Raw genomic sequence first — 12,338 nt, 5'->3', positions numbered from 1 at the left:
GCTGAGGCACGCAAATAGTCTACATAATCAAAACCGAAGCATGCTAAAAAGCCAATACGTGCACATCTGTACAACTGATTCCGGTAGACAGCCAATCCAGTGCTGCACGCATAACAGCAGAGGACATGCGTATGTGTAGTATAACTAAGATCCAACAGGAGGGACCAGTTCCCACGACACCTGTGGCAGACCTGTGACTAACTCCCGCTGGGTGTAATTGTGGCAATACCCAATACTCCATAAGCTTCCCTCTGTCCAAACAGTAGCTCTCTGAGGGCAAAATGGGCCTCAAATCGGTATGAGAACCCACCTCACAGAACACCAGGAGCACCTCCATTCTTCACCTTCCTCCAGGGGAGGTAAAGATAAGACACTTAACAGGGTAGTTGGGAGGGTATACAAGGGCTCTGAGTTTTATTATCAGTTATTTGAAGAGCGCCAACCGATTCCAAAACATGGGTCTAGTATGCAAGGTAATTATAAGAGAAAGTGATAGAGGGCACATTTAAGAATGTTACTGTTTAAAATCAGCTCTCAAGAAGATTATCTACAAAGCAGCTGGGCTCATAGGCTTACATGCTAAGGGGGAACATCTTTGTCTCCTCCTAGTGGTCAGGAGTGGAATTCTCAGGAGTAATGGCTCGTAGACTCACCACCTTTATGAAAGAAATCTGGGCTTCACAACAAGTCAAACTATTATTTTTTTTTATCTATATCTATATATCTATCTTTTAAACACCAACTACATTGATACGGCTCAAGCAACTTAGCCTACGGATCGTCCACTCGTGTCTATCAAACCTTTCATTTCAGCTCTATTCTGTTCCCTACAAAAAACACATACTCACCAGGAACAGATGTTGGCGAGAGGGGTCCAGAGCGGGAAGGTGCCACACTAGCTGGGGAACCCACTGGGGATGGAGAAGGTCCCCTAATGCCAGGTAAGTGAGGAGATGTGTGAGGTGAGAAGGGGGACTGGGCTGGGTTACTCTGCTCTCCCTGGCTGCTAGAGATACCCGAAGTGCTGACTCCTGGGCTTAGTGCCCCTTCTGTGCCCATTGGGAGGTCATCAATTGAGCCTGAGAGATCCTGGAACATAAAAGGAAAGTACAGATTTAATCAACTTAGACAAATCACACAATTTTCAAATTTGTAAACATGATAATCTATGTTTCAAATTCAAATAAAATCATCCCTGTAGAAATTTGTTCACTTTGCCAAGGTGGTAAAAAGGGATAGAAAATCCCAAAGTTCTCTTTCATGATTTGTATAGAACATACATTTTAAACAACTTCAAATTTCACTTATTATCACATTTGCTTTCTTCTCTTGTTATTCTTTGCTGAATAAACAGCATTGCACTACAAGCAGCTTGCTGAACACATCCGGTTAGCCAATCATGAGACAAATTTGTGCAGACACCAATCAGCAGCCAGCTCCCACTAGTGTAAGATATGTGCGTATTAGTTTTGAACAAGGGATACCAAAAGAACAAAGCACATTTGAAAATAGAAATTCATTTAGAAATGTCTTAAAATGACATGCTCTTATCTGAATCATGCTAGTTTAATTTGGACTTTTCTATCCCTTTAACGAAAAAAAACAAAACAAATTTTATAATCAGTGTGATTTAACAGTGACCCAGCCACAATTAGAATAAAAAGACACTCTGCTTACTGTATTTCCATACAACAGTCCAGAGATGAAATATATTAAATGCAAATATGAAACATAAACTACAAAGAACAGTGGTACTTGTCCAAAGTCAAATTGCAGAATTTTTTTTAAAAAAGGTGGGAACTTCAAAAGTACCAAAACATGCCATATTTTTCATGCTTTGAAAGTCAAAGAAAAGTTTCACTAAATGTACATAAATAACCAAACACTAACAGCTACGCTGCAAATTATAAAAAACTGAAAAACAGACCGCACTACTTTTCACTTTAAAAAAACTAAATTTATGCTTACCTGATAAATTTCTCTTTCCGGATATGGAGAGTTCACGTCGTCATCAATTACTAGTAGGAATATCACTCCTGGCCAGCAGGGGGAGGCAAAGAGCACCACAGCAAAGCTGTTGCGTCACTCCCCAACCCATAATCCAGAGTCATTCGACCGGAAATGGAAAAACAAAAAGGCGTAGAGGTGCCTGAAGTTTAGTAAAAAAAATAACCGCCTTAAATTTAAGGGTGGGGTTGTGGACTCTCCATATCTGAAAAGAAAGAAATGCATCAGGTAAGCATAAATTTTGTTTTCTTTCCTAAGATATGGAGAGTCCACAACATCATCAATTACTAGTGGGAACCAATACCCAAGCTAGAGGACACATGACTAGAGAGGGATATAACAAGACAGGCAAACACCGCTTACAGAACCTATCTCCCAAGAGAGGTCTCAGCAAAGGCAAAATAATCAAATTTGGAAAAAGTATGCAGAGAGGACCAAGTTGCAGCCTTGCAAATATGTTCCACAGAAGCTTCATTTTTGAAAGCCCAAAAAGGAGACAGCCCTCATGGAAGGAGCTGACCAGCAGTCTCATAAGAAAAATGAATTATACTTCTCAACCATAGAGAAAAAGACGTAGCAGTAGCTTTCTGACCTTTATGCTATGCAGACAAACAGGACAGAGAACTGGCGAAAATCCCTAGTTGTCTGTAGGTAGAATTTCAGAGCACGCACACCATCCAAGTTGTGCAACAAATGCTCCTTATGAGAAGGATTATATCTATCTGAAACCACTTTAGAAAGAAAACCCAACTTAATACGAAGAACTGCCTTATAAAAAATAAGGTAAGGTGAATCATTGCAACGCCGAGAGTTCCGAGACTCTCCGAGCAGAAGAAATAGCAATAAGAGAATCTTCCAAGATAATTTTAAGGGACACTGAACCCAAAAAAATTATTTCGTGATTCAGATAGAGCATGCAATTTTAAGCAACTTTCTAATTAACTCCTATTATAAAAAGTTCTTCATTCTCTTGGTATGTTTATTTGAAAAGCAAGAATGTAAGTTTAGATGCCGGCCCATTTTTGGTGAACAACCTGGGTTGTCCTTGCCAATTGGACAGCACCAATAAACAAGTGCTGTCCATGGTTATTAACCCAAACTTTGCTGGCTCTTTAGCTTAGATGTCTTCTTTTTTTAAATAAGGATAGCAAGAAAACAAAAAAAAATATTTTTTTTCTTTCTTGATTCAGAGAGCATGCAATTTTAAGCAACTTTCTAATTTACTTCTGAGTTCAGTATCCATTTAATATCTATGGAATGCAAAGGCTCAAATGGAGCCTGCTGCAAAACCTTAACAAGGATAAGGCTCCAAGGAGAAGCAACAGACTTAAAAAAAAAAAAAAGGCCAGATTCTGACCAGGGCATGACAAAAAGGATTGAACATCTGGCAAATCCTCCAGACAATAAAACAAAATAGATAATGCAAAAATCTGACCCTTCAGAGTACTGGCTGACAATCCTTTCTCCAGACCTTCCTGGAGAAGAGACAAAATCCTAGGAATCCTAACCCTACTCCAAGAGTAGCCCTTGGATTCACAACAATAAAAATGTATTTACACCATACCTTGAAGAAAAACCTTTCTAGTAACTGGTGTGCAAGTCTGAATCATGGTCTCAATGACCGACCCAGAAAAACCATGCTTAGACAGAACTAGGTGTTCAATCTCCAAGCAGTCGGCTTCAGAGAAACGAGATTTGGATGAAGGAATGGACAACGAGTTAGAAGATCCTTCCTCAGAGGCAGCCTCCAAGGTGGAAGAGATGACATCTTCACTAGGTCTGCATACCAGATTCTGCGAGGGCACACAGGAGCTATTAGGATTACCGATGCTCTCTCCTGTTTGATAGGAGCAATGACTTGTGGAAGGGGAGCAAACGGAGGAAACAGATATACCAGACTGAAGACCCAAGGAAACGCCAGAACATCTATCAGGGTGGTCTGTGTATCTCTCGACCTTGAACTGTACCTTGTAAGCTTGGTGTTCTGCCGAAATGCCACCAGATCAAACTCTTAGCTCCCCCGTTTAAGGGTTAACCTGGCAAACACCTACGGATGGAGTACCCACTCCCGGGGATGAAATGTCTGTCTGCTATGAAAATCCGCTTCCCAGTTGTCCACACCTGGAACGTGGATGGCAGAAAGACCGCAATTGTGAGCTTCCGACCACTGAATCCGAGCTACCTCCTTCATGGCTAAGGAACTCAGAGTTCCTCCCAGGTGGTTGATGTAAGCCACTGAGGTGATATTGTCCGACTGGAACCTGAGAAACTGGGCTAAGGACAACGGAGGTCAAGCCATCAGAGCATTGTAAATTGCTCTCCCCATAAATATCTTTAGGGTTGAGAACAGACTCCTGTCGAGTCCATAGTCCCTGCGCCTTAACGAGTCCCAGACTGCTCCCCAGCCCGGCAGGCTAGTGTCCGAGGCTACAATCAGCCAGGAAGGTCTCCGGAAGCATGTGCCCTGAGACAGATGCTTCTGAGAAAGCCACTACGGAATAGAGTCTCTTGTCAACTGGTCTAGATCTATCCTCTGAGATAGATCTGAAAGGTCCCCGTTCCAATTTTCTGAGCATGCATAACTGCAGAGCTCTCAAATGGAATCGAGCAAAAGGAATGATGTTAATGAAAACGACCAGACCAATTACCTCTATACATTGAGCCACTGATGGCCAGACAGACAGCAGAGAGAAACGAGGAAAAAATTTTGGATTTTCTGACCTCCATCAGAACAATTCTCAGATAGGGAATCTATAATGGTCCTTAAGAAAAACAACCTTGTAGCTGGAACAGGGGAACTCTTCAAGATTCATCTTCCATCCGTGGCAACTTAGAAGAGACAAAATCTCAGTATTAGAGTTTGCTTATTGAAGTTCTGGTGCCTGAACCGATACGTCGTCCAGGTAGGGCGCCACTGCAATTCCCCTGAGACCTGCCATAAACTGAAAGGTGAATCTCAGGAACTTGTGAAGATCCCTGTAAACGGGAACATGAAGATAGGCATCCTTCAGGTCTATGGTCGTCATGAACTGACCCTTTTGGACCAAGGGAAGAATGGAACTAATGGTTTCCATTTTGAAGGATGGTTCGATGAGAAACTAGTTTAGACACTTTAGAATAGGTCAAAAAGTTCCCTTTTTTGAGGGGGGAACCATGAACAGATTTATATAGAATCCTAGGCCCTGTTCCCTTACTGGAACTGGAACTATCACTCCCAGTGAGGAAGGGTCCTAAACACATTTCAAGAATGCCTCTCTATCTGGACTGCAGATAATCTTGAAAGGAGGAATCTGCCCTTGGGAGGGAAAGATTTGAATTCTATCTAGTAACCCTGAGATACTATGTCCACAGCCCAGGGATCTGGGACATCTCAAATCCATGCTTGAAAAAAAAAACCAGAAAGACTGCCCCCTTACTTGATCCGATCCCAGATCGGGGCAAACCCTTCATGCTGACTTAGACTCAGCTGTTGGTTTCTTTGATTGCTTCCCCTAGATCCAAGACTGATTGGTCTTCCAAGAAGACTTGGACTGTTCCTACTTGGAAGAGGAAGACCTTCCTTTGAAGTTACAAAAGGAACGAAAATTACTTTGAAGTCCTTGAGGTCTGTTCTTATATTGAGGTAGAAAAGAACCGTTTCCACCCGAAACAATTTCTGCCAGACCAGGTCCAAACAAGGTCTTACCCTTGTAAGGAAGCACCAGAAGCTTGGACTTGGCGGTAACATCAGCTGACCAAGATTTTAGTCACAACGCCCTGCGGGCTAAGAGTGAAAACCAATAACTTGGCTCCTAGTCTAATAACCTGCATGGTAGCATCAAAAAAAAAAAAAAAAGCAATCTGCTAGCTTGAGAGCCTTAATCAAGTCTTGGATCTGATCCAAAAGAGTCTCTACAAAAATTGAATCAGACAAGATGTTGCACCAATAAGATGCCGCACTTGACACAGTGGCAATACAAACTGCCGGTTGCCATTGAAGACATTGATTAACATACATCTTCAAATAAGCCGCCAGCTTTTTGTCCATGGGATCCTTAAAAGAGCAGCTATCCTCTACAGGGATCATAGTTCTCTTAGCGAGAGTAGAAATAGCCCCTTCAACTTTAGGCACCGTGCGCCAAGAGGCTGTAATGGAGTCAGCGACAGGAAACATCTTTTTAAAAAGACAGGGAAAAAGGTATCCCTGGATTCTCCCATTCCTGTAAAATAATCTCCATTGCACGTTCTGGAAGAGGAAACCCTTCCACAGTGGAAGGCACATCATAGCAGATATTAAGCCTAGTAGACTTCTTAGGGTTAACAACAACAGAAGCATCTGAGTCGTCCAAAGTAGCCAAAACCTCCTTTAACAATACACAAAGGTGTTTACGCTTGAATCGGAAGGACACTACTTCAGCATCAGATGAGGGAATTATACAGTCTGAATCTGAGATTTCACCCTCAGAGGCTACCTGGGGAGTAGCAGGTGTAGCAGAATCCTTACTATCCGAATCTCTAAATTTTCCTCTTGCATTTTCCACTTAAGCATAGGAAAAACAAAATTTATGCTTACCTGATAAATTCCTTTCTCCTGTAGTGTGGTCAGTCCACGGGTCATCATTACTTCTGGGATATTATCTCCTCCCCTACAGGAAGTGCAAGAGGATTCACCCAGCAGAGCTGCTATATAGCTCCTCCCCTCTACGTCACCTCCAGTCATTCGACCAAAGGACCAACGAGAAAGGAGAAGCCCAAGGGTGTAGTGGTGACTGGAGTATAATCCAAAAAAATCTTTAGCCTGCCATAAAAAACAGGGCGGGCCGTGGACTGACCACACTACAGGAGAAAGGAATTTATCAGGTAAGCATAAATTTTGTTTTCTCCTGTTAAGTGTGGTCAGTCCACGGGTCATCATTACTTCTGGGATACCAATACCAAAGCAAAAGTACACGGATGACGGGAGGGACAGGCAGGCTCTTTATACGGAGGGAACCACTGCCTGAAGAACCTTTCTCCCAAAAACAGCCTCCGAAGAAGCAAAAGTGTCAAATTTGTAAAATTTGGAAAAAGTATGAAGAGAAGACCAAGTTGCAGCCTTGCAAATCTGTTCAACAGAAGCCTCATTCTTAAAGGCCCAAGTGGAAGCCACAGCTCTAGTAGAATGAGCTGTAATTCTTTCAGGAGGCTGCTGTCCAGCAGTCTCATAGGCTAATCGTATTATGCTACGAAGCCAAAACGAGAGAGAGGTAGCCGAAGCTTTTTGACCTCTCCTCTGGCCAGAATAAACGACAAACAGGGAAGACGTTTGCCGAAACTCCTTAGTTGCCTGTAGATAAAATTTCAGGGCACAGACTACATCTAGATTGTGTAGCAGACGTTCCTTCTTCGAGGAAGGATTAGGACACAAGGATGGAACAACAATCTCTTGATTGATATTCCTGTTAGTGACCACCTTAGGTAGGAACCCAGGTTTAGTACGCAGAACTACCTTTTCTGAATGAAAAATCAGATAAGGAGAATCACAATGTAAGGCAGATAACTCAGAGACTCTTCGAGCTGAGGAAATAGCCATTAAAAACAGAACTTTCCAAGATAACAACTTGATATCAATGGAATGAAGGGGTTCAAACGGAACACCCTGTAAAACATTAAGAACTAAGTTCAAACTCCATGGTGGAGCAACAGTTTTAAACACAGGCTTGATCCTAGCTAAAGCCTGACAAAAAGCTTGAACGTCCGGAACTTCTGACAGACGTTTGTGCAAAAGAATGGACAGAGCTGAAATCTGTCCCTTTAAAGAACTAGCGGATAACCCCTTTTCTAAACCTTCTTGTAGAAAAGACAATATCCTTGGAATCCTAACCTTACTCCATGAGTAACTCTTGGATTCGCACCAATATAAGTATTTACGCCATATTTTATGGTAAATCCTTCTGGTAACAGGCTTCCTAGCCTGTATTAAGGTATCAATAACTGGCTCAGAAAAACCACGTTTTGATAAAATCAAGCGTTCAATTTCCAAGCAGTCAGCTTCAGAGAAGTTAGATTTTGATGTTTGAATGGACCCTGAATCAGAAGGTCCTGTTTCAGAGGTAGAGACCAAGGCGGACAGGATGACATGTCCACTAGATCTGCATACCAAGTCCTGCGTGGCCATGCAGGTGCTATTAGAATCACTGATGCTCTCTCCTGCTTGATTCTGGCAATCAATCGAGGAAGCATCGGGAAGGGTGGAAACACATAAGCCATCCCGAAGGTCCAAGGTGCTGTCAAAGCATCTATCATAACCGCTCCCGGATCCCTGGATCTGGACCCGTAGCGAGGAAGCTTGGCGTTCTGACGAGACGCCATGAGATCTATCTCTGGTTTGCCCCAACGTCGAAGTATCTGGGCAAAGACCTCCGGATGAAGTTCCCACTCCCCCGGATGAAAAGTCTGACGACTTAAGAAATCCGCCTCCCAGTTCTCCACTCCCGGGATGTGGATTGCAGACAGATGGCAAGAGTGAGACTCTGCCCAGCGAATTATCTTCGATACTTCCATCATTGCTAGGGAGCTTCTTGTCCCTCCCTGATGGTTGATGTAAGCTACAGTCGTGATGTTGTCCGACTGAAACCTGATGAACCCCCGAGTTGTTAACTGGGGCCAAGCCAGAAGGGCATTGAGAACTGCTCTCAATTCCAGAATGTTTATTGGAAGGAGACTCTCCTCCTGATTCCATAGTCCCTGAGCCTTCAGAGAATTCCAGACAGCGCCCCAACCTAGTAGGCTGGCGTCTGTTGTTACAATTGACCAGTCTGGCCTGCTGAATGGCATCCCCCTGGACAGGTGTGGCCGATAAAGCCACCATAGAAGAGAGTTTCTGGTCTCTTGATTCAGATTCAGAGTGGGGGACAAATCTGAGTAATCCCCATTCCACTGACTTAGCATGCACAATTGCACCGGTCTGAGATGTAGGCGTGCAAAAGGTACTACGTCCATTGCCGCTACCATTAAGCCGATCACCTCCATGCATTGAGCTACTGACGGGTGTTGAATGGAATGAAGGACCCGGCATGCATTTTGAAGCTTTGTTAACCTGTCTTCTGTCAGGTAAATCTTCATTTCTACAGAATCTATCAGAGTCCCCAAGAAGGGAACTCTTGTGAGTGGAAAGAGAGAACTCTTCTTTTCGTTCACCTTCCATCCATGCGACCTTAGAAATGCCAGTACTAACTTTGTATGAGACTTGGCAGTTTGAAAGCTTGAAGCTTGTATCAGAATGTCGTCTAGGTACGGAGCTACCGAAATTCCTTGCGGTCTTAGTACCGCCAGAAGAGTACCCAGAACCTTTGTAAAGATTCTTGGAGCCGTAGCCAGTCCGAATGGAAGAGCTACAAACTGGTAATGCCTGTCTAGAAAGGCAAACCTTAGATACCGGTAATGATCTCTGTGAATCGGTATGTGAAGGTAAGCATCCTTTAAATCCACTGTGGTCATGTACTGACCCTCTTGGATCATGGGCAGAATTGTTCGAATCGTTTCCATCTTGAACGATGAAACTCTTAGGAATTTGTTTAGGATCTTTAAATCCAAGATTGGCCTGAAAGTTCCCTCTTTTTTGGGAACTACAAACAGATTTGAGTAAAACCCTTGTCCTTGTTCCGACCGCGGAACTGGATGGATCACTCCCATTAATAAAAGATCTTGTACGCAGCGTAGGAACGCTGCTTTCTTTATTTGGTTTGTTGATAACCTTGACAGATGAAATCTCCCTCTTGGGGGAGAGGATTTGAAGTCCAGAAGGTATCCCTGAGATATGATCTCTAACGCCCAGGGATCCTGAACATCTCTTGCCCAAGCCTGGGCGAAGAGAGAAAGTCTGCCCCCTACTAGATCCGGTCCCGGATCGGGGGCCCTCGATTCATGCTGTCTTAGGGGCAGCAGCAGGTTTCCTGGCCTGCTTGCCCTTGTTCCAGGACTGGTTAGGTTTCCAGCCTTGTCTGTAGCGAGCAACAGCTCCTTCCTGTTTTGGTGCAGAGGAGGTTGATGCTGTTCCTGCTTTGAAATTACGAAAGGAACGAAAATTAGACTGTCTAGCCCTAGGTTTGGCTTTGTCCTGAGGCAGGGCATGGCCTTTACCTCCTGTAATGTCAGCGATAATCTCCTTCAACCCGGGCCCGAACAAGGTTTGCCCTTTGAAGGGTATATTAAGCAATTTAGATTTGGAAGTAACATCAGCTGACCAGGATTTTAGCCACAGTGCTCTGCGTGCCTGAATGGCAAATCCGGAATTCTTAGCCGTAAGTTTAGTTAAATGTACTACGGCATCTGAAATAAATGAGTTAGCTAACTTAAGGGTTCTAAGTTTGTCTGTAATCTCATCTAGTGTAGATGATTGAAGTGTCTCTTCCAGAGACTCAAACCAAAATGCTGCTGCAGCCGTGACAGGCGCAATACATGCAAGAGGTTGCAATATAAAACCTTGTTGAACAAACATTTTCTTAAGGTAACCCTCTAATTTTTTATCCATTGGATCAGAAAAGGCACAGCTATCCTCCACCGGGATAGTGGTACGCTTAGCTAAAGTAGAAACTGCTCCCTCCACCTTAGGGACCGTTTGCCATAAGTCCCGTGTGGTGGCGTCTATTGGAAACATTTTTCTAAATATCGGAGGGGGTGAGAACGGTACACCGGGCCTATCCCACTCCTTAGTAACAATTTCAGTAAGTCTCTTAGGTATAGGAAAAACATCAGTACTCGCCGGTACCGCAAAATATTTATCCAACCTACACATTTTCTCTGGTATTGCAACTGTGTTACAATCATTCAGAGCCGCTAACACCTCCCCTAGTAATACACGGAGGTTTTCCAGCTTAAATTTAAAGTTTGAAATATCTGAATCCAATCTATTTGGATCAGAACAGTCACCCACAGAATGAAGTTCTCCGTCCTCATGTTCTGCCGCCTGTGACGCAGTGTCTGACATGGCCCTAATATTATCAGCGCACTCTGTTCTCACCCCAGAGTGATCACGCTTGCCTCTAAGTTCTGGTAATTTAGCCAAAACTTCAGTCATAACAGTAGCCATATCCTGTAATGTGATTTGAAATGGCCGCCCAGATGTACTCGGCGCTACAATATCACGCACCTCCCGAGCGGGAGATGTAGGTACTGACACGTGAGGCGAGTTAGTCGGTATAACTCTCCCCTCGTTGTCTGGTGAAATATGTTCAATTTGTACAGATTGACTCTTATTTAAAGTAGCATCAATACAGTTAGTACATAAATTTCTATTGGGCTCCACTTTGGCATTAGCACATATAGCACATGTATCTTCCTCTGAATCAGACATGTTTAACACACTAGCAATTAACTAGCAACTTGGAAATGCTTTTTAAGTAATTTACAATAATATGAAAACGAACTGTGCTTATAAGAAGCACAGAAAAAATTTTGACAGTTGAAAATAACTAAGTTATAGCATCAAATCTTTGTAAGAAATAAACAATTTTAGCAAAGGATTGTTCCCATTAGCAAGGATAACAAACCCTGGCAGCAGAAAAAATACACAAAAAAACGTTTTTTATCACAGTAAACTACACTCTTCACAGCTCTGCTGTGATGATTACCTCCCTCAAACAAGGCTTTGGAGATCCCTGAGTTCTGTAAGATGAACCGGATCATGCAGGAAGAAAATGAACCTCTGACTGAGATTTTTTGATGCGTAGTAAAAGCGCCAAAAATGGCCCCTCCCCCTCACACATAACAGTGAGAGAGATCAGTGAACTGCTTTAAATTAAACAAAACTATTGCCAAGTGGAGAAAATAGTGCCCAAAACATTTTTTCACCCAGTACCTCAGAGAAATAAACGTTTTTACATGCCAGCAAAAAAACGTTTAACCTCAATAAATTAATTGTTATTTAAAACCTATTGCAAGTCCCTGCAAATTAGGTTAAGTCTATGCATACAGTATAATCCAGTGAAGTACCATCCCCCAGAATACTGAAGTGTAAAATATACATACATGACAGCCTGATACCAGCTACATCTACTGCATTTAAGGCTGAGTTTACATTATAACGGTATGGCAGGATTTTCTCATCAATTCCATGTCAGAAAATAACAAACTGCTACATACCTCTTTGCAGATTAATCTGCCCGCTGTCCCCTGATCTGAAGTTTACCTCTCCTCAGATGGCCGAGAAACAGCAATATGATCTTAACTACTCCGGCTAAAATCATAGAAAAAAACTCAGGTAGATTCTTCTTCAAATTCTACCAGAGAATGAATAACACTCCGGTGCTATTATAAAATAACAAACTTTTGATTGAAGGTAATAAACTAATTAAATCACCACAGTCCTCTCA

At 42.8% G+C, this 12,338-nt stretch overlaps 1 protein-coding gene across 2 annotated transcripts in view; it reads right to left on the bottom strand.

Annotated features, from left to right (window-relative positions):
- Positions 1-12,338, bottom strand: part of ARID1A (AT-rich interaction domain 1A) — a 502,854-nt gene that overhangs the window by 382,077 nt on the left and 108,439 nt on the right. For both annotated transcript variants that reach the window (XM_053706985.1, XM_053706984.1), the window contains exon 5: positions 849-1,089. In XM_053706985.1, the coding sequence (XP_053562960.1) occupies positions 849-1,089 (241 nt within the window). The remainder of the gene's footprint in view (positions 1-848; positions 1,090-12,338) is intronic.

The sequence above is a fragment of the Bombina bombina genome, chromosome 3 (assembly GCF_027579735.1).
Source record: "Bombina bombina isolate aBomBom1 chromosome 3, aBomBom1.pri, whole genome shotgun sequence".
In the NCBI taxonomy this organism is placed as follows: domain Eukaryota; kingdom Metazoa; phylum Chordata; class Amphibia; order Anura; family Bombinatoridae; genus Bombina; species Bombina bombina.
The sequence above is the reverse complement of the archived record's forward strand: the minus strand, read 5'-3'. Positions and strand labels throughout refer to the sequence as shown.